This window comes from Mycteria americana, chromosome Z (assembly GCF_035582795.1).
Source record: "Mycteria americana isolate JAX WOST 10 ecotype Jacksonville Zoo and Gardens chromosome Z, USCA_MyAme_1.0, whole genome shotgun sequence".
In the NCBI taxonomy this organism is placed as follows: Eukaryota; Metazoa; Chordata; class Aves; order Ciconiiformes; family Ciconiidae; genus Mycteria; species Mycteria americana.
The window spans coordinates 15276251-15299248 of record NC_134396.1 but is presented as its reverse complement, the minus strand read 5'-3'; the positions used below and the strand labels follow the sequence as shown (position 1 = coordinate 15299248).

General features: G+C 36.3%; 2 protein-coding genes across 7 annotated transcripts in view; both read right to left on the bottom strand.

The window, feature by feature from the left end:
- The window catches only part of IPO11 (importin 11), a 268429-nt gene that overhangs the window by 114131 nt on the left and 131300 nt on the right, over positions 1-22998 (bottom strand). The gene's annotated exons all lie outside the window — the stretch shown is intronic.
- The window catches only part of KIF2A (kinesin family member 2A), a 58983-nt gene that overhangs the window by 8319 nt on the left and 27666 nt on the right, over positions 1-22998 (bottom strand). For 4 of the 5 annotated variants that reach the window (XM_075488737.1, XM_075488734.1, XM_075488736.1 and 1 more), the window contains 10 exons: positions 21026-21121; positions 20185-20239; positions 16720-16882; positions 13937-14027; positions 13705-13768; positions 13191-13282; positions 12806-12948; positions 11857-12061; positions 7829-7939; positions 2877-2944 (listed from right to left, as the gene is read on the bottom strand). In XM_075488737.1, coding sequence (XP_075344852.1) covers positions 2877-2944; positions 7829-7939; positions 11857-12061; positions 12806-12948; positions 13191-13282; positions 13705-13768; positions 13937-14027; positions 16720-16882; positions 20185-20239; positions 21026-21121 — 1088 coding nt within the window. Of the gene's footprint in view, positions 1-1032; positions 1147-2876; positions 2945-7828; positions 7940-11856; positions 12062-12805; positions 12949-13190; positions 13283-13704; positions 13769-13936; positions 14028-16719; positions 16883-20184; positions 20240-21025; positions 21122-22998 lie in introns of all 5 variants that reach the window. The other variant, XM_075488738.1, reaches the window with a different exon arrangement.

Genomic DNA, 22998 nt, shown 5'->3' with positions numbered 1-22998 from the left:
AACTCATTTAATAAGGATGATGATGTCAGCTTCACAAATTTAATGTACTTTCAGTGACAAAAAGATGTTAGTCCAAGTCCTAAAAAGCATGGACCATTGAATTTCCACTACTTGCAGGTGGATTACAGTCCATCTTCCAGCAAGAGGCATTTTCTGATTGAAATCTTACTACTCATTAACAGTTAAGAGGGTAAAAATCCCCAAACCTTCAATATTAACTCCTTTAGCAATGAGTAATATTTGAAAGAAAAGTTCATTCAGCACCCTAAACCTGACCATCTTTCTTTTTCTGTGCACACAATTGTGCTTTAAAAAAGCTGGTCAATCAGTACCCCACTAGCTGTTATAAGCAAATCCACCAAGAAAACAGTAATTTGCAACAAAGTATCTCATAGAATGAATAGATCCTTTAATTAAAATGATTTCAAAAGTGAAAACATCTTATTAAAATGTTAGGCTCTTGCAGCATGAAAATACTTTAAAAGATTGATAATGATTCTGTCAAAAAACCTCAATTTAAAAGCAAGTTTTGAAACAGACACATCAGAGTCTGCAAGCATAGCAAGTTTTAGAACATATTCTTAATTTTTTTAAAGGGGAAAACATTTTTTTCAAGTAGCATGCACTTACTACAATGGAAACTATTTTTCATTCATCTTCAGAGTGATGAAAAGCTTTAAAAATATATATGTATGAAAATTGTTTTCTTTTTTAATTAGAGATATTCAAATTACCCTAAACAAAGACTTGTCAGATTTGGTCCACTAAATGTACAAAGGTGACATCACCATTTTTTTAAAAATGTATGAAGGAAACTAGCAAGCCTGGATACAGAGTGTGGATGTTTAAGGAGGGTAAACAAAATACTGGGAAGATGTTTGCAGATCATGCAGAACCATCACCTGCCAAACAAAATAAAAACAAAGTATGTGTGACTCAAGGCAAGGGGACTAATGAAAGGTTGGTCTGTAAAATTACATAGCCAAAAAGAAAACTTAGAAATAAAGTTTCCATGTATAGAATGAAGTAGACCTGGTGATTGAAGGAGAAAAGTCGTCATACTCATAGGAAGGAGAGAGATCAGAGCGACTGCCACTACCCTGTGAGAAGGGAATGTCCGAAGGACTAATTCCAAATTCCTTTACTCTGCAGCAGCAAAATACAGCAGCAAATTAAAATAAAATGTTCTCATAAACACAGTTAAAATGACAACTCTTTGTTTAGCATATTTCTTTAATAGTTTAACTATAAAATTATTTTTATATTAAAACACAAGTGTGCCAACATATTTAAACCTTCTGCAAACAGAGTTACAGATCACTAACAAAACTGAACGAAACCAGCACTGCTAATTTGCAGGGGACTATAATAGCAGTGTATTCAGAGGAGTAATTGCAGATTTCAGTTCATGCAGTTGTTAAAATTTGCTCTACATTCAATATTCCACTAAATGGCTCCTTTTAAAATATGAAACCACTACAGCTACAAAACTTTAAATTCTATTCTGCCCCGTCTTACACTACACACACACAGGTGTCCAGCACCTAAAAACTAATTGTACTATGAAAATGATATATTGCTAGAAAAAATTAAAATACTACACAAAACACATGAAGCAACTTTACAGTGACAGGCATTTACTCCATAACACCATACAAATTTAACACCAAGGGGAAGAATAGTGCAACCATTTAGTATACTAGAACCAGGTGTTTAATTAGTTTTGCAGTGTCTTTTTCTGGAGTCACTTCAGCAACACATATTCTATAAGGGCTAAAAGATCCAACAAGTCTTGATGAATGTGCAAGGTCCTTCGTTATGTTAGGTAAGCAGAGGAGTAGATGCCTCCTTCTCAACAGGAAGGAAATCACACAGACTGGTCCAAGCCAGGCAAATTTGCTACTAGCTCCCTTGATCCAGACAGAGACATTCGGATATCGGGAGGAGCGGGCGGTAAGCTTTCCCAGCAGCCCTTTGTGCCCAGTTAGCGACTGGCTGGGGTGCCCAGCCAAGGAGGAGCAGATATGGTTCTGCCCTGTCTTTCACTGGGGCAAGCAGGCCACTAGATGGTAGCCTCTTCTGGCCAAACCAGGGTTTCCAATGGCCCAGAGGCTTGTTTGCCTCCTTTGTTCTTTGCAGCAAAGCATGGAGGAGTCTCTGGGTCGCAGTTCTGACTGCAGGGAAACGCAGGACCTGATCGCTCCATCTCCACAGACATTAAACAAAGAAGAACTCCAGCAGGGGAAGGCACCTCTTCATGCCCACTGAAGACAGACGAACGCTTTCAGAGACCAGTACAGGTCTCAGAGGTGCTGCATCAGCCTCTGGAGGTGCTAATTTCTCTACACCGATTATAAAGTCACTGTTGGATTAACTGACTCTTTACTTAGGGGTCTCAGATGTTTGCCTGAAGTTGGCAAGTATAAAATTTCATTATATATGTATGAAAAAGACTGGCAACTGCATGCAATTCCACCAAGCGGATTAAAAAAAACCCACATCACAGAAAGGTATTTCAGCTAACACCCCAGGGAATCATCATGAATACCAACTACCCCTAATGCAAGAGATGGTGCCTCCAGAGCAGGGGCAAAATTAATAGGGGCATCTCCCACATTCCTTGAAATCCACATTATCCATCTCTGGATAATGGCTTAAATGCAGTTTCTATTGATTATATTGTAATAGTTGTAAAAAGTGACAACTTAAATTAAATGTGAGCCTGGACCAGTAATTTGGTTTTAATCTTATGAAGAAATGCAAGTACGACAACATTATTCAAGTAGCGAAAAATATTGATACATCATGGAACAACACTATTCCAAATGTCAGTGGTCAACAGTTGGTATAGCTATAAGCAATAACATTTTCCATACCTATTTGCATATCTCAATGTATTTAGAGTGTTTTCACATGATGCCATCCCTGGAGAAATTGTAGCGATCTGGAGAAAACAAGCCACACATCAATAAATCGCTTTGTACAGATGAAAGGGTAGATGAATTCAAATTAACATTTTTTTTTTTAATCTCCAGTTTCATTTGAGATCTTCTACAAAAACTACTATGTACAGCTGTCCTTAGACAATGACATCTCAAGGAGAGAGATGTCAAGTCAAAGCTTCAATTTAATATTTTTAACCATACCTGGAACATTAAGAATTCATAGAAATTTCAGTCAATTTCCCGCATCTCACTGTCTTGGTAACATAATATGTAAATGCAACACTCTAACTGAAAAAATAAAGACTTCTCAATAAGAGAAATATGCAATTCGGTAAAAAGTAAGTCTCATATATCCTGCAAACACTTACCAGATTTTTTTTTTTATATAACTTTGTAGGTTTTTCTCCATTCAAGCAGACTGTATAATGATTTGACAGATCTATTTTGGCCACAGTCCAAAACTGTACTTCATAATATTAAAGATAAGTATGTGTTTAACTGTTTTTGTAAGTAAAGATTTTTTTTTCTCAATTAGAAGTTATCTGTAAATAATACTTGATAGCTAACTTAGTATCAAACGTATCTGGAATCTGTAAGTCTTTCCTTTTCCAGTTAAATAAAATATCCTGAAGATCTCACCTTCTTTTCAGCACTCAGCAAAAATAATAACTGTGATCAGGCAACAGTGGCATCATTATTTGTCCTAGCTTCTCTCAGTGGTCCAATTTTTTCATCTGTGCTCCTTTCAGGAGAGCCCTAAAGGCTCTACCAGGACAAACACCTCTATGATCCTACACACTAACATTTTTTGTGGTAGCACAGCATCAGGAGACTGAAACTGATGAAGATTAGATAATCCTGGTCTTCTCTTTCATCCTGCTGCTGACATTACTGTACAAAAGCACAGGTAGTCATCCTGAGAGGAATTTCTCCTACTGGGGAGAAAGGAAAAATATGTGGTGGGAGGGGGTTAGAAAGTCTAAAGAGCCTGCTACCATACAGACTTAAGTTTAAACCTTTAATACTGGTACGCATCAGTTACTAATGAAAAGAACAAGTGTAGATTTAAAAAGATCGTATGATTGCATGTCTCTTTATAAAGTGTTCTGGGTGCTCATTAACAAAAACCTACAAGTTTCTAAAATCCTTCCAAACTCATTTAATGTGAAAGGTGCGTGCATCTCTTCCATCAGTCCAATGTTCAGAGTACACCACACACAGCAACTGCTGTAACACCAGGGGACTGCTCCAATGTTTTGAAGTGTATAAGGTACAGCTGCTACAGGGAAGAGCCACCATAGGTGCTGTCAGCTGTGTGGATACCCCATTCAGGGCACAAGAACCCGTGCACAAGACTCAGTCTGTTGAATACAAACCTCCACTTCATCACATGTCCTCATGCCCCAACAAGCCCAGCCCAGGCAGGATAGGAGGACTCTGACCTTTCTGTCGCCTGCTTCCTGGTTCATAATTCCAAATGAGGATGGAAAAAGCTGCACTATTTATGGACAGGAATATCTTTAAGACCCTTAATTACCATTCTTCCTATTTCGAATGTGTCTACATTGCTTATGAGCCATCACAGTGGGATCAATAGCTCTTTTGGGGCCACGCTCCTACTCCCACCCACCCTGGAGGGCTGAAGGATCTGTCACTTCAGCTATAACTGCAGCACATCAAGGATGCAGCACTGGTTAAAAAATGAGACTATTTCTAGGTAGCTACGTTGCAAATTTCAAATGATGATACATTATGCTACTATCTAACTCTTCAAAAACAACTTTAAATGGTTTTTGAAACTATTTAAGGACAAGAACTCCAGTAAAACTGAAATTACTAATAAAGTTCAAAACAACCTATTTATGCTAACTGTATGTCTCTGGATTTCTTTAGAATGAAGCAGATCCTAGTCATAACTGTCCACATTATGAACTTATTTTCAAAACATTTCAAAATGTTTTGAAACATTCAAAACATTCAAAACATTTCAAAATTTTTTTTGAAATTTGAAAAGAAAATAGTTTCCAAATCATAGTTTAACCTTATATATGGAAGAGAATGCTCCATCCCTAAAGTGTAACTTTTAAAATTGCAACAGAAAGTCCATAAACAGAAAAGTCAAATAAAAATGAAGTGTAGAAATTACCAAATAAACTCCACTCAAATATCACACTTACAGATTAATATGTCAGAAAGCAAGTGGAAAAGGCCCCGCAGGTATTTTATACCAGGACATTTCAAGAATCTCTTAGAAAGTTAAAATCACAAGTTTTTACTACACCATTTTATATGTATTCCATATTGAAAAGCACCACATATTTGCAAAATGTCTTACTCTCTAACAGCACATCAGAACACTGGATCAAATCTGTGTCTTGCTGAGGAATCCCTTTATAATAAATGCCTCTTCACTGACAAGCAAAAACAGCATCTTAAAAGAGGTCTTAAATGTTCAATAAATAACATTTTCCAACTGAATAATATTTCTATGTTGCAAAGTCATTAATTTATTTTGCCTGTAACAGGCTAAAATATTTTGGAGAAAATACTATCATGGTCTACTTGTTGCCTTGTGACAGTTATAACAGTTGTAACTAAAAAATTCTTCTATGCTTTAATTTACTTCACATAAAGTAGACACTTCTAGAAAACATAGCAATGATCTATACCGCCTGCTGTAGAAACGTGAAAGGAAACTACTCATTGTTAAACTATTTTTGCAATCATTTTTAGAAGTTTGAAGCACCATGGTTAATTACATGGCTCTGCTGCAAACTAGCAGTCAGCACACCTGCAGGATAAGTACTTTTTTAATTTAATAAAATGTTGTTCAACTTTAGCTATCATAAACCATAAGGACTTGCCCTTTTCTTTCCCTGTAAGTTTAATCAGTAAAATTTTGCCAGTGTATGATATAAAACCTACACATGAACATGCTTACAAACCATGCACACCCTACCAAAGAGCCAACTGTAAATACCATACTGGAAGACTGAATAAATTGTCTTGATACAAGAGGCAAAGGAAGACCCAGAAGAGGGGTGAAGCTGCTGATCATTACCCACTATTCCCACCAGTTGGCCACTAGAGTCCAAATCTCCTCTTTCCAGGGAACTGGAGAGGACTGGAAATAATTCCAGGCTAAGGCATCTCCTACACCTCCCTCAATTCAATATATGCTGTTCAGAAACCTGTCAGATCTCTAGACAGGCAGCTTTATTCTGCATTCATCTAGTTATCGGAGGAACAAGTGCTGCAAATGCAAGAGCTCAATTCAAACAAATGTAAAGATGCGCTGTAGGTTTCTTTTTGCTCCCTCCTTCCTTTCAACTATAATTCAGAGTAAGCCACAACCACCCAAGTGTTCTTCTCCCCACATCAGTGTCTTAAGAAAAAGCTTTGCTGATTAAATCCTTGATAAAAAATGTATGTAAAGAAACACTAAAAGCAGAATGTTACAAGTGGTCCTAGTACTGAGAAACTACAAGAAAAAGTAACAGAAGAATGAGTTTAAAAGCAGTAACTCATCATGAAAGGGTTTTCTTATTCTTAATTGTAAAATGACTAGTTATGTGAATGCAAAAATAAAAAATAATTCAAGCATATTTCCACTCACTTTCAGAGGGGATTTTTTTTCCCTAATTTAGAACTACATAGAATATAAAATAAAGGAATGCAAGCTTTATCACAAACTGAACACCCATAGATCATGGATTATTCCCAATGGCATTCTCACACATTTAAATGGTAAAAAAATGTTACAACAACTCTATGAGAAGAGTAATAATTAAATAAAAGAGCTTCACCAAAACAAAGACAGCTTGTTAGCACTTTAAGGAGGTAAGGGTGATGGTGAAAACTTAATGAAATTTTCACAAATGTTAATTATTCTATGTACAGAGAGTAACTTCCAACAGGCTAACTTTCCAAACCTTCTTTAGCAGTATGGATACACTAGCTAGAGATGCACAATTTAGCTTTCTGATCCTGCATAGGATTTATGAAGTTATGTCTCAGCGGAAAGAAAACAATCCTGTCTTTTCATCAGAAAACTGAAGGAGAAAAAAAGATTAGTAAAAAATGCTATTTTACCACCATTTTCAAATTAGAACCATACCTAACAGCTAAAGGGAAGACTAGGTTGCCCTAATACCATGGTTTTCATGTTGTGGTCTGCAGACTTCTCTGGCCTCTAGACTAACTAATTCCAAGAAGTCTGTCAAAAGTAACCAAGTAAACAAGCCTAGCAAGCGGTGTCCACTGCAGAGAGTTTGCATTTCCATAAGTAGAAATGTTAAAGATGCACCAATAAAACAACTGAACATCAGTGATTTTATCTGTCCTTTCCACCGTCTCACAGAAGAATTCCGTTTTTCAGACTGATGCACATTTATACAATATACAACTATTCATCCCATCTATCCCAACTACTTCCCCCCTCAACAGCCTAGAGCATATTCTTGATGCCTTTGATACCAACTTTAAATTTGTCTTTGTCATTTAAAGATCATAACTCACCACTGTACTTCCAGTCTACACCACCTCTTCCAAAATTCTGAGTCAACAAACAATACTCTTATATAATTAAGACATTATTTAAAATAAACAAATAAAGAAAGGAACTTCTTAAGCTAGAAGTGTTTCTAGCTAGGTGCCTAGCTAGAAAAGTAGAACAAGCAATACAAAAGGCCAAAAAAAAGTGACAAAGGAGCAAATTATCTGAAATGTCTTTGCTGAAAGTCTCACTCCACGTATAGTGTCAGTGGATAAACTTAAGTCCAACACATTGCCAGTAGTAAGCGACCAATTTTAAACATAAAAGACTAAGTTCCCAGCATCTTTTCTCTTTGTAATTGTTAGAACAGTTAACCAAACCAACTTACCATACAGGTACGGGAGTTTTCTCCTATGAATGAATCTCTTAGCACCTGAGTAAGTTTACTTGCTCTGAAGGGTGTATGAGGTTTATTTCGGCCTAAGGCTCTAATGCACTCCTGAAAGAACAAACAGGTTTATGCATTTTTCTTTAATAGGGATTGAATAAATATAATACAAATGCAATTCAAAATCAGAAAATGCATGCCTTAGTTATGTTGCTGTCCCCTAAAATATCATTAAAATTTACCATTAATGCTTGGATTCAAGAAGTATTAGGCTTTTACCTCTCATTAAGTTCAGTAGAGAGGCAGGAACTTAAAAAGGACTTAGGAACCTAAAAACTTTCTGAATCTCATCCAAAATGTTTACATCTATTGTATCCAACAACAACAACAAAACAAAACAAAAAATCAGTGTTGATGTTAAATGTCCAGACTAACAATTACTTCTGATTATCAGCTGCAAAAGCCTGAATCATCTACAACCTCTGCCAGCAGACGCAGTGTGGACAGGGACACGTGTTAACTCTATCGATTAAAACCAGTAGCTTTGATTCTGGCTCTACCACTGACGTTCTTCACAGCTCAGAAGAAAACAAACTTTCTGAAAGCTTCCACAGATCACAAACCTAGTAAGCATAGCTCTCTATTGATGTACTCAGTATTGGAAGACACTTGAAAATATAAGTCATTCCCTGTTTTAAAATAGTCTTCATGTGAAAAAACAGGGATAAGGTCTTCTCTTTCACTCACAAGGGTGTGGGGCTAAATATTTGCAATTGGTTGGAGAGTTCCAGTGAGAAATACTGTACAGATGTAAATATTATGAAATTACTATAGAAGTTACAGCAGCAACTAAGTACAACAGTGCAAACCAAGATCGCACTAATCTAAACATAACTTCTGCTCACTCAGAGCTCTAACATCAGCTAATAAATTAATTCTTACGCAAAGAAAGGTTAAATTTAAATTTGTTGTTGTCGTTTTCATATTTTGATCATTAATTCCAGTTTCTGCCTTTGCCTTAATACTTTGTGTACAGACATCTCTTCAGATGCATGGCTTCCTTGGTACAGTTTTAACATGTCTACACACAGAACTTCTTCAACCAACCATACTTCAAAAGCTTTTCAAATTAGAGCTTTGCTTTTAGCACTAACAGCTGGAATGGCTTTTGTGTTACATGAATAGTTCTACAGTAGTTCAGCTAATCCTCCAGCTGCAGCCATACCCTCGTGGCCTTGTGAAATTTCCTAGAAACAGCTTCTTCCAAAAGCCAGGCTAGAAACTGTGGGATGGTAATCCAAGAAAGCATTGCAACTGTGAAACAGCATAAAACAGAACTAAAAACAGGCTCAGAATAAAACTGCTGTGATACAGAACAGAATAAACAGAAGGGCAAGTTGGCTTTAACTTAAGTGATTATTTAAAAAACTCACCAGCTGAATTTTATAGAATGAACACAGCTCAGATAAACAGAAAGACTGAAGCTTGTTGAATGTGAATTTCACATGCAAATGCTAGAAAGGACTCAATATTTTTAGGTGAGCAAGGCAGTGCATTCCTTGAAATTTTTGAATTTGTACATTAATACTACACTTACATAAGGAGAAAAGCAGATTAGAGTGGAAGAGGGGCAACAGATTTTCAACAAGTGACATTACAAACTAAAAACAGTAACAAATCACAGAATCACAGAATCGTATAGGTTGGAGAAGACCTTTAAGATCATCGAGTCCAACCATAAACCTAACACTACCAAGACCATCACTATACCATGTCCCTAAGCACCTCAACCAAACGTCCTTTAAATACCAGGGATGGTGACTCAACCACTTCCCTGGGCAGCCTGGTCCAATGCTTGATAACCCTTTCAGTGAAGTAAAATTTCCTAATATCCAGTCTAAACCTCCCCTGGCTCAACTTGAGGCCATTTCCTCTCATCCTATCACTTGTTACCTGGGAGAAGAGACCGACCCCCACCTCGCTACAACCTCCTTTCAGGTAGTTGTAGAGAGCGATAAGGTCTCCCCTCAGCCTCCTTTTCTCCAGCCTAAACAACCCCAGTTCCCTCAGCCGCTCCTCATCAGACTTGTGCTCCAGACCCTTCACCAGCTTCGTTGCCCTTCTCTGGACACGCTCCAGCACCTCAATGTCTCTCTTGTAGTGGGGGGCCCAAAACTGAACACAGTATTCGAGGTGCGGCCTCACCAGTGCCGAGTACAGGGGCATGATCACTTCCCTGATGCGTACGTTGAATTACTGATATGGCAATCAACAAGTTTAATTAAGATATTTTAATTTACTATAATGATTTTTAGTTTGCTTACTCCTGAAAAATTGGAATTGGATTATCTCCTTATTAGTAAAAGGATTATAGGAGGACACTGCCAGCTTCTAAATTAATGGAGTTTTAAACTACTTTTGCTTTTCATCACAGCTCAGAAAACCAGGTAAAAAAATGACAACACTACTTCCATGTAGAGACATTACAGAAATAACTTCCTGTACCAAAAATCTGAACAGGTTAAGACAGGACTGATACGCAGATGCAAATAGCAAATCTTGGATTAGCACCAAAGACCACTCCTCAGAACATACTAGTTTACTAAGAACTTAACAATAACTTCAAGGGTCTTGATACAAATGGAAAAAGCTGTGTAATGTGTTTGGCGATAGATGAAAAATGGAAAACTAACATATCACTGAGAAACGTGTATCTTCTTGTACCACTGTTTAGACCTCTGCAAGACCTCCACTTATTTTTATTTCCCCTTCCCCATGTAATTTAGATCACAACCACTAGTATGGCAGCAGCATAACCTTTCATTATAATTAAAAAGACAAGTTGTGTGAAAATGAACTAAGTATGTTGTATGGGTATTGCACTGAAGGCACTAGTCAGTACAAAATCAACAAGTAAACTGAAAAAAAAAACCCAAGCCCAAACCAAACCAGCTTTATTAAATTACATTTGGAAACAAGTGATAATGTCAACACAATGTTGCTTGCATTATTTACTTTGATGCTAAATCAAAACAGGCCATAGTTTTGGAACTGCTGCTTCCAATTTTTCAACCTGCCATACAATTTTGTAATGGTATATTACACGTTACAATTTTGTGGTGTTTTGTGAGATTTGCTTAGTCAGATACGAGTCTGCTCCCAAGTTTATACTGGGGATAAAAAAGTAAGCACAGTGATTTTTGGGTTCAGATTCTTTGTATAAAACCACAGTGCTGGTGCTGAGAGTAGTAAACCTAAGCAAAACTAACCAGCAACAGAGCTAAGTTCTGAGACATTCAAAACTACTGTTTCTGCAGTTGAGACCAAAAAATTACTTTCCCTATTTAGACTGAACCTCTTTCGAGCATTATAAAACAAACAAACAAAAAAAGCCATATGAATATTTAAATACTATTTCTTAGCTCTCTTGATGTGTCCTGGATTAATGTATGAAAATTGGTAAAGTGACTGTATCAGACAATTTGCGATAAAGAACAGTAGTCAAAAATGGATTCCAACCTTCAAGGGTTATTTTAATCTATTTGTTAGTTCTTTCTGGATACGTTGCTGTTGCGTTGCTTTAGTGAATTAATTAGCAGCAGTAAATAAATATGTCATAAAGGTAACTTTATTTTTTATTTAAAAAAAACAAGAAAGAAATACTGAGATCACTAAGAATATTTCCAGTTAGTATTTCAGACCTTGAGTACCAAAGTAAGTCATCTGTCCTCCCGTTTTACATATATATCAGAAAAATCTTCAAATTCAACCACTGGGGATTTTTTGTGGAGGTTTTTTTTTTAAACTACATCCAAGTTGATAGCACAATGTTTCTGCAATGTTTCTACTTGGTAATTACCAAGTGTTCCTTCAGGCATTTAGAAGAAAAATCAATACATTATTTTACCTGTCACATCAGTAGACAATGTAGACAAGCAAAGCCTGCAAAAACACTTGTTTTAATAGTCATTGCTATTATATGTAGAAGGCTTCCACCTACTCAAAGGCAATGGAAACATTTCAGTTACCTTGAGTGCTAAAAGGCTCTTGTTAATTTCCGCACCTTCCAGTCGCGTCTGCCTATCTGCACTGGAAGTATCTGCTCCTCTTTCATTGCCAGCCAAATCAATCAGAGAAAATTTACCATGCAATTTCCCTTTCCTTCTGAGAATAATTTGAAACACTGCATGGCTTCGAGATGAGTGTGCATTTGCAGACGTCTGGCCAGATGTCCTTTAAACAAAAGAAGAGAAGGGAAGGACATATGAACAGGCGAAGGACCATACACGTTAAACACACTAACCTCAGAAGGTTATTTTTTTCAGGGCAAAGTTCTGTATTTTCTTACATGTGTTGACAGCATGTCTAAAGTTCTTCTGGACACTAGAGATGTAACCCTAATAATTGGATGTATTAGGTAATTATACCTCTTTTTCCATCTCTTCAAACAGAAATGGAAGATAAGTAACATTTTAAAACCTCCCTTTTAAAAGCAAGAATAATCAGATCCTCAAAGATTTCAGATTATCAAAAAGCTTACATGTAAAATGCTCATGGCATTTTTATCTGATCAGGCAGCAGTCTATGCACAAGGCTAATTTTAAAAACAATGAAGCTGGATTCTTAAAAAAAATAAAAACTCTATGTTTAACCTCTGTCACTACATATCAAGGCCTTTTAGAGCTGAAGAATCTGGCAGTATTCCAGATTATAAATAACGTGAATTTAAGTCAGTAAGCTGGTTATATAATGCATGCAGTTCACATCCTGTAGAAAAATCACTTCTTATTTCTCTCTAGGAGACAGAGAAACTTGAAATCTCTTTATTCAAAAGGTAGGCAGATTCCTTACTTGCAGCCAACATCATCAAAAAACCCACTGCATATTAAAAAGCCATCACTATGAAGAGACCCAAAAAAAATCTTGTTCTCATTCTTTAATGTACAATGAAAAACTGGTGGAAGCTATGGGAGATACCTGCAGCTGTTGCCTATTTCAATAAGCTTAAGAACATCTTCAACACATTTGACTTCCCGTTCCTGTAATCCCACCACCTGGACTTGCTGTTTACCATCTTCTAACACTCTTAATTTTGTCTTCCTGTTCAACAAGTCAAAAACCTTAGGGAGGGGGGGAAAACAGAACAGTTAAAGAGGAGCTTTTAAAGGCACTTTTGTTTCAAATCCCATATCAAAATATGCAAAGCATTCCATGGAAAAACATGATTGGAAGGGAAGTGTAAAGAATTATTTGAAAGAAAGTTTTCAGTACAAAAAGGAAAAAAATCTTTTATGTGACAAGCTCAAAATCTTGTTTGTGAAAGAGAAATTCCTCCTTCCTCAGAGAAAGACCAGGTACCTACCTTACCGCTGTAGATCTCAAAAAACGTTGCATATACTTGAAGTTCTAACTTCTTATAGTTTGGCTTCTTTAGCATTAGAAAGACATCTCGAGCTGTGAATACATTTCCAGAATAAAAAGAAATCTCATTATGTATTTTCAGTTAGTGAAGACTCATTAATGCGTAACAGTCTATTTGACAGCATCTCTCATATTTTGCAAGTATAACAGATAAGGTCAGTCAACCAAGTCTAAAACACTGCAGTTTAAACTGCCACATTACACTGGAAGATGCAGAAGACCCCAAAATTATAAACTTAATTAATCACCCATTATATTTATTACATTTTTTGAAGTAATCTATATATACATTTACTTTACCATGTAAAGACTACACATCTAGGAACCACTTTTGATGTTACCAAAGCTCCACTGTAATGTAAAATACGTAGACCCTTATGTTTGTACAACGGGGAGTACAAAATTTATTGATCTCAACTAATTTGCAAAATGCCAACAGACCAATAAAGTCTCACCTGCAAGTGCATATATTCCTTTAGAACAATCTTGGTTCTTTCCTGAAAAGTCACCACCCATAGTCTAAATTAAAAAAAAAAAAAAAAAAAGACAAAAATACACTATAAAGATCACAGAACTGTAACTTACGAATTTGTTACTTACTAGAATTTATCTAAGTAACTAAGAAAGTATCTAAGTTATCTAACTATGAAAAGAAGTGTATTGCTGACATGTAGGAGAAATACTTACATGCGTTTTTCCACTGCCTGTTTGTCCATATGCAAAACAAGTGGCCATTCCCCTTTCAAATATGGTCTCCACTAATGGTCGAGCTGTGAATCTTAAATGCAAAAACCAACAGTACTTAAGAAACTGGATTACTTTAAGATGCCACTACAACAAGGATGCTATAAATTTTAAGGCTGGAAGTGACAAAACTGGTCCTGTACTTCAAGAGGCCAAAGGACATCTCCACATTAATTCCTGAACTAAGAGACTACCAGCTCCAAGGCATTAAAATACCCCAAACAATCAAATAAAAGCTACAAGGTCTCTCCCATTTTTTTTACAACAACATTATCCTTCTTTAAACCCTAAGAAAAAAAAAGTCATTGTTTTAATGATGCAACACAGCACAGCTTACAACATGGAGTTTGGAGCTCCCTAAAGAAGACAGCATTAGAAGACATGGAAGTAGGACAGTGTAGCAGATAAATACTTAGGTTTTGCCAATACTAAAATTCTGCTATAGTTTTTGGGGTTTTTTCTCCCCAAATCAGCTTCCAAGATTAAATTTAGAAGACAGGTGGCCAAAACAACATTGCACATCTTAACATTTTTGGAACATACATACACTAAGAAAAGGCTCAAGAAAACATATACCTAAGCTCTTCAGAATGGAAAAATCTACTTATCCCTCAAGTATTATTTGATGTGTCAAAAAATATTATCCAAAGTATCATTTTTCTATTTTAAAGCATTAATTTTTACTTTAAAAAACATAGTTATTGCTCCTACTTCAGCTGCTTATCACCATTATTTAATTAAAAACTCCAAAAGCAAAAGGTAACCTAATAGAGAGACACCAATGGAGGCAAAAGTCTCTCTGCAAAAGTCTCTCTTTCTAAACTTTTTCCAGGTGTTTACACACAAAGTACCTTCAAGTAACAGAAACAGGGACAATTGTTACAGAAACACTGAGGTGTGACAACCTCCTTTCATTCCACTTTGGAAGAAACACAAGATCGCTTACAAAAATAATATGGGTAAGACTGAGCCATTGAGCAACCAAGGGTTATGCAAAAATCTAAGTTTAACTGGATCTTGAATTTTCATGATGTATGTATCTTGCTCTTACTTGTTATTACAAGAGGCCTTGAAGCAGATTGCCCTTCAAGTAATAATGATTATTGTGCCATATGAGGGAGAAGGAAAAAGCCTGTACTGCTACACAGACTAGAGATTTATGGTTTCAGTATGAATACAAGCATCTTTCAATATCTTCCTGTAGTAGCACTAATGTATTACGTAACTAATAAAAATTGCCCAGAGGAAAGTGAATACAAAAATATAACAACATTGTATGCCAAAAACACCCCTCACATTTAAACACTATGCTCACAGAGATAAATAACAGGAAGGAGGAAGACTAAAAGAACTGGTTGTTAAACAGGAGGAGAACAATTGCAAGAGGCATGCATCACCAGCTAGGTTGCTCTCCTGTAGCTCTTCAGTACTGAGAAAGGAAAGATGCTACCAGTAGACAACCATTAGAGACAGAAATCTCCAAGGGCACAGCTTTGCTGTTTAGAAGTCTTTTGTTAGTGTAAACTAACAGACTATACAGATTTTCCTTTCACCACCCTTCTCCTCCCCATTATATCAAGCATAAGACAGAAGTTTTAATTTTCAAGGCCTTGTAATAATTCTTTTACTATGAATTTTCTGTTATCGACTGACAAGATGTTAGTGTCCAACATCAATCAGGATATGATGCTAACTTTCACTTCCTAGTTGTTGGATTAAAAAACGAGAATTAAGATATTTCTCTGTCACTACTCCTTAAGGCTATGTGAAGCACTTTCCAAGCATAAGGAAAATTATCTTCATCAAATTCCTTTCTAATATCAATATTCCTTGCAAAAAGCTTCAGAGGATTTAGACTGGGTACCAAGATTATGACTTGTCGCGGTGTCTAACTTGCCTGCTACTGTAGGTACTCCATTTAGTGACTTGTACAAGGTAAACAGCTACTTCTAAGCATGTTTTTAAAAGCACTGCATGCATTATTCTGTGCCAGCTTTGGAAGTGAAACAGAAGAATAAAGGAGAAAATGGTGATCCAAATACCTTAGGGCTGAAAGTGGATGTGTGTCTTTGTTGCTATTGTTTTTTAAATCAGGAAGACTCAGCATTTTGAGCAAGATAACTTAGCTCCATGCACCTCCATATTACATCAGCCGGATTGCTTCCAGCAGCCAAGCTAGCTCAGGTCTCTCAGCAATACAGCAATATAACTTCCCTCGCTTTCTTTGTACTCTTTCCCCACCCTCTCCTGATTTGTTTTCGTCTGTTAAATATCTTATATTCAAACTGCAAGCTCTTTGGGGATGGGGCTGTCCTTTTCTTCCAAGTTTCCTGAAGACCAAAAGCCATGACTTAGGTTCCTCAGGTGCTGCACACACACTAATTAATAAGACAATAACCCTGAGGCAAATAGAGAGCTCAGAAGTTCTTCAAATATTCAGTAGCTGGGCAGGCAGGCAACACACACTAGTGCCTGGAAACCAGCAGGGCTTGGAGGAGGACTGAGAGCAGATCTGAGGTCAACGGAGGTGGAGATGATATTGCAGGTGAAGAATTCAGGATAAAGAGTTAAAAGTTATCAGGCAAAAGAATGGAGGTAGCAATATACATATCTGGTAACACAGAGAATAGAAGTAAAGTCCACAACCAAGGTAATCCCACAGTTACTGACATGGGAGATATATGAGAAAAAAGATTCACCAAAAAATAAAAAGCATATACACATACCTGTAAACCATTTCATTAGGAGCCGTGTCATCAAAGGCATAATCAAAACGAAAAGTTTGGTTTTCTAGGTACCTTGTTAAATCCACCTTTTGTTTTGGTTCATGTACCATCACAACATCTTTACTAGGAATTGTTATTACATCAAGGTCTTTCATTAAAGTTTCTATAAAATAAGTGAAATACATATGTTTAAGTAGCAACACACCATTATTTTTTACATTTTTTCATTTTTTACACTCTTATAACATCTCAGATAACACAGCTCCGCCAAGTAACAACACTGCAATGGATTTGGGCTTCTGATACCTAGATAGTAATCTGCCAAGTAAGAGATTTCATTTTGGAAGCCTAGTCACCCTACCCTACCAATTGCTAGAAATTAAAGAGAGGTTGTACAAAGCTGATTAGAAAAAACTAAGATCATTAACTACAGCACTATCATTGTCGCTTGTTACGTATTCTGTAATAACACCTTCCATGGATTTGAGTTCTTTTTCCTCAGAGCTTCTCTGCTGTTTTACAGATTACTGTCATATCCTTTGAGTTTTTGTAAATAACTTATCTATTGGAGAAACTGGACACTGAAGTCCTATACTGGACTGTCAAACTTAAAAACACAAAGAAATTAATATCCTTACGATAATCTGCTTTATTTTAAAATTTTCTTTTTATTTTCCCTAAATCCTTAACAGTATAGTCATATGTTCACAGCTTTCAAAAAGAAAAAATTTGCTTTCATTCTACACAGACATTTTCATTTGTGCATTCCTCCTGGAACCTAAAATATACATCTTTAATATAGAATTTCTCTAAAGTAAAATCCTTTCTAAAAATTATCTTGTAAGCAGAAAAAGCTGAAAATGTTAATGATCCTTCCTATCACTGGGAATGAACAAAAGCCATCTAGATGTGGTTTCAATAGTGAGTTCCCAGGTTATAATTACTACACAGCACTACAATTTATTGCTAATTGTTGTATGCGATATGAGTCAGCAAAACACAGAACCCAGTGATCCATGATATGCACAAAAATAAAGATCCTTTGTGTGTACAGTCAGGATCCTAATGTGTCCTACTTGCATTTCTATGTAAAATTTCTTAAGGCATGCAGTTCAAGAATTTGATGGGGCTTTATACAAGCAGATAGAAATATTTTCATCAGTTAATATACTGATCAAACAGTACAATGGTCACCATTGCATGCCATTACACACCAAGAGCAATATGCATTCAAGTCACTATATAATCAATTTTTGAACTACACTGCAACAAAATAAAATGCAATTATTCTGCAGTAATCACAGAGAAGAAGTAAGGAACAGTGGTTAAAAGAGATAATATGAAGGTCAATTCTTTGCAGCAAAAACTTTTTAGTTTGAGCAGTCAAAAGCTGACTTTTCTTAAATGATTGTTTGGAATAAGACATTTACCTGCTCCCAGCTATTTGTTATGACAACCTGTATTCCTTGCTGATGAAAATTTGGAATAGTGCTCTGAAACCTACCATACACTTCTCAATTATAAATATATGTGACTGAAATAAAATCTTCAAATGTCAGTCTGAACACCTACTTCCTGCAAAGTCAATCCACAGAATGATTGGTGCTGAAAACACCTAAAGATTTTGGTGATAATTCTGTGTTTGTGAGACTGACAAAACAAACTGTTTTTATTTTTTCTCTTCAGGGGGTCACACACTAGTATCTTTCATTCTTTTATACTCTTCAGTTTTAGAATATGGCATGAGAAATACTGTTTCTTATGAAGCGTGTGTTTTCAGAAGAGTGTATTATGTGGCTACTAGATTATCTCTGTGGTTCACCCCCTGCATAGATTATTTCATTAATACCTTTTTACTATAACTTCCTCTTAAAAAAGCAAAATAACTTTAGTGCCAACCTCATTTTTACTTAGACACTCATCTTCCCACAAACACCTCTGAACTATTTTTTTAATAGCTTCAAACCACTAATACCTAACATATGCAGCTTTCACAAAATCAAATCCTACTTCTGAATCCCAACTCATGTCCCATGACAACTAGCTCTCATTTACTGTAATTTCACTTTGTCCACCTTCAGCATAGGTAGAAGGTAATGTTTCCCCCAGATGTATCAGATTTCTAAGTAATATTTTATTAATGATAACCTCCAATGCTGAAACAGAACTTCAACTGCTACCAGACTTGTATGTTGAATGCCCTTATTAAATAGGTTGTGCAAACTAATTTAAATTAACCAGTTTTTGAGATTATGCATTCCTTTCAGATCAATAAAAGAAAAAATACAGGGAATAAGAAAACAGTAGAAGTAAAAATGAAAAAAAAAAAAGTAGGGGAAGCAGCAACGTGGAGGGAAAAAAATAAGACAAAAACTAACTATATATTGTTATCAACATATGTTTTCCCTTTCCCATACAATTCTCCCATTTTCCTCTGGATATGCTCCAGATAATCCTCAGTGTGTAGTTCTGTCAGTGTAAAAATAATAAATGCATCCCATGTTGTTTCAGAGTCACAGCGATGCTGTTTGAGTCTTTTAGCTAAATAAAATATAATAGAAAGAGAAGGAAAGAACTATCTTTCAAAACGGAAGTCAGCTTACTTAAGCGCTAGATTCAGAGAGGCTGCAATCCAGAAGCATTTGTGTTTTTAATTTCCCACTGAAAGTAAAGAACTTCATGGGAAGATTGGGATTTAACTGGAGTTGAAAACATGAACATTTTTTTTGGAAGACAGACTCCAGTCTGATGAGCAGGCAGTAAGGAAAAATGTTCTAATACTAATCATGTATAAAAAAAAGTCACCAGAGAGTCATTCCAGTACCTAATAGTTTTTTAGGGGCATTTAATATGCCCTAGGGTATCTTGCCCAGACCTGACCAGCAACTCCAGGGGATACAAGTCTCCAGTTTCTCTGTAATCCACTAGCCCTGCAAAGATGTCTCAGACACGCTTGGTCACCTAACATGTCATAAGATACCAGCGTTTAAGCACCTGAATTGCTCCCTCGATGTCTGATTCAAGACCACTTGAAAGTATAAAAATACATGTACAAAAAATGTGTAGGAAAGTTTTCATTGGGTAGCTCTCTGCTCAGGAGATCACTTAAAGGATAGTTTAAAAGAATAGTGATCCTAATGCAATGTAAGAATACTGAAGAAATTACAGTAGAATTAATTCCCAGATCAACGAAATACATCCTAGATGACGTTGGAAAAAAAATTTGCAGTCTCTCTGGACCTCAGCTCTCAAGCCATGAAATGGTGACAGTTAAAACTACTTTTCTCCCTGTCTTTATCCAGGCTATGATGAGTCTATGACTATTCTGGGTCTGTCACACATATTGTCTAGTATAACAGAGTTTCACCTTTGATCAGTATTTCTAGATCTCTCTAATATAAATAATATTACTGTCAGAAGCAGCTTTTCAGAGAAAAAATTCAGCAAAATCTTAAACGGTCATACCTTTTTTATTGAGTGGTCGTTTTCGTACACAAACGCATATCCTGTGCTCATCAATCTGCAAAGCAAACAATCTTTCAGTGAACTATACCCCAATTCCAGTTATACAATATTTTATTTTACTTCTATTCTTGAATTAATTAACCAATCATTTAAATAAAGAGAAATTTCAAGACAGTGAGTCATCTGAACATGTAAAAGCCCCTTGTGTCTGCTCAATAGGCAAGAACCCAAAAGGGAGAACTACACATTAACAAAACTCCCTGCAGACAGTGATCTAATCCTGTAGAGTACCAGGTACGTCTCGGAACATTGCAAGCAAATCCAGCTCTAACAGGGTAGATACGCTATTGACAGAAATTGTCACAATCTCTGATTTCCACAGAGATCTGATAATCTCCATCATTTAAGGATTCTGCTCCTCTGACTTTTCTGCAAATTAAAGGCCCTCATCACCTTCAAAGATCAAATATTAATCTTTATACTCAATAGGGTTTTTCAGACAAGCTTAATGGTTTTGTGTGCACATCCCCTAGCACCCCAGGAAAATTTACAATACAGAGGCTGCATGACTACTTAGTACACATTAGTAATATTTTATAGTCAAAAGACATTTAAATGATATAACATAATTAGCAATAATTTAGTGACCTAGGACTTTCAATACTACTAATTTTAGTATCATCAAATTACTGAAAAAATAAATCCATGTTATAAAGAATACTAATATATATTAAACTACTTATTTTTCATGTTTACAGTCAGAAGTATACACTGAAAAAATTGAAAACACACAGCAAAAATAGAAAAGGATAAAAAACTTTCATGTTGCCAGGGTACTTACAGGATCTGCAGTTGTCAGTGGTCTATAATCCAAACTTGCCCTGAAATCTCTTATCATACACATAATTTCATAATTTGGGTTTGTAGCATCAACATCCTAGGGAAGTAAGCAACAGAATTTCCAATATGTTTTTTTTCCTGAAATGGACTATTTTCAGTATCTTCTATGTTTATTTATAAGAAAAATACACATTAACTGAAATCTTATTTTTTCTCCAAAACACCAGAAATGTCTCAGATGCAAGTTTAATGCCTTTTTCCATGATGATGTAGCTAATTTATTGATCATAAAGCAAAGCAATTATATGCCTTCTATTTCATGTTTTTGGTCGGCATGTAATAGAAAATACTTTTTAATTGAGGACTCATTAACAGTCTACTCAAGAAAGAGAAATTACTCCCACCTTTGCAAGAATCTTCACACTAAGAAACACCTTCAAACAACCGCATAACACCAGACAGTATATACGGTCAATGCTTCTTAATCTGAGATAAGGCGGCCCAACGGTATCAGCCGTGAGTACCAGAGCGAACAGACACATTAGAGGCCATGCACGGAGCCCCTCCAAGCCTTGCTATGTCTGAGCCTACTGTAAGCTGAGCTAGTTCTCTGCTAAATCACTCAAATGTCTCTCCCATCACTTCTCTCCGTAACTGTCAGTTTTTATACCATTTCAGGACATGCTGCTGATGCCATGCATAGCCAGCTCTGATATTCAGACCTTATTAAGCTTTGCATGGCTCCCCACAAATTATATAAATCTCTTTCCGGATCACAGCTGGTTGTGGAAACAGCGTAGGCACTCTTAGAAAGCACTGCATTGGGGTGAACAAGCTGAAACGAAGCCAGCTCATGTCTCTGCACCTGTGACACAGCTGATCCTCACCTCAGATAAAACTGTGCCCTGGTAATCAGAAGCTGACTGTACCTTGATGTTCACCCTGACTACAGTGAAATAAAAACTGCTGACAGTAAGTCCATACAAAACGTATTCCTGCTGAAATGTTTCCTTCTAACATTCAGAAGGGGGTATTGCTGATTATGGAAAAAGCATTTGCCTAATATTCTTCAAGCCCTGTTTAAAGGTCTCGCCCACTAGAAGACAGTGCTTGGCGAATCATTGCTGCACTTCACAACAACAACAACAGAATACACAAAGCAACACGAAGCACAGATACATACAAGTCACCAAGACAAACAGAGCTTCCTCATACAGAAGAAGAAGGAAGACATTTTTTACGATGAGGGTGGTGAAACACTGGAACAGGTTGCCCAGAGAGGTAGTAGATGCCCGATCCCTGGAAACATTCAAGGTCAGGTTGGACGGGGCTCTGAGCAACCTGGTCTAGTTGCAGATGTCCCTGCTCATTGCAGGGGCATTGGACTCGATGTCCTTTAAAAATCCCTTCCAACCCAAACCATTCTATGATGCTATGATTCAGAAGTTTAAGACTCAAATGCAAACGGAGTCTTCACAAAAGCAATAATAAGAAAATTTTAGGTGTAGTACCACATCAAAGAATTTTAAGATGTAAAGCAAAAAATATTTGTTCCTTACACATAAAGACATAGTAATGTTTTGCATTTGTGTAAATGGATGGAAATTAGAGAACATGAATTCAACATAGGTGATTTTAGGTCAACTTAGGTCAACTTAGGTCAAACTTTAGGTCAACTTAGGTCAACTTAGGTCAAATTTTAGGTCAACTTAGGTCAAATTTTAGGTCAACTTTTAGGAACATCATTAAACTATGAAGTAAATTGCCTGAATTATTTACTTGGTGGACGTATTTCTCATGTCAGTAGTGGATTGGTAGTATCTCTTTAGAGAGACCAACACATATGCACAGGGCAGCCAACAAGATTATGCTACCAGTTTTGCAAAAGCTTTTACACCACTGTGACAAAGTCATTTAATATTAAGAGATTTTTCTCACAGGATTAGCAACTTCATTTCTTTCACATAAGTTTCT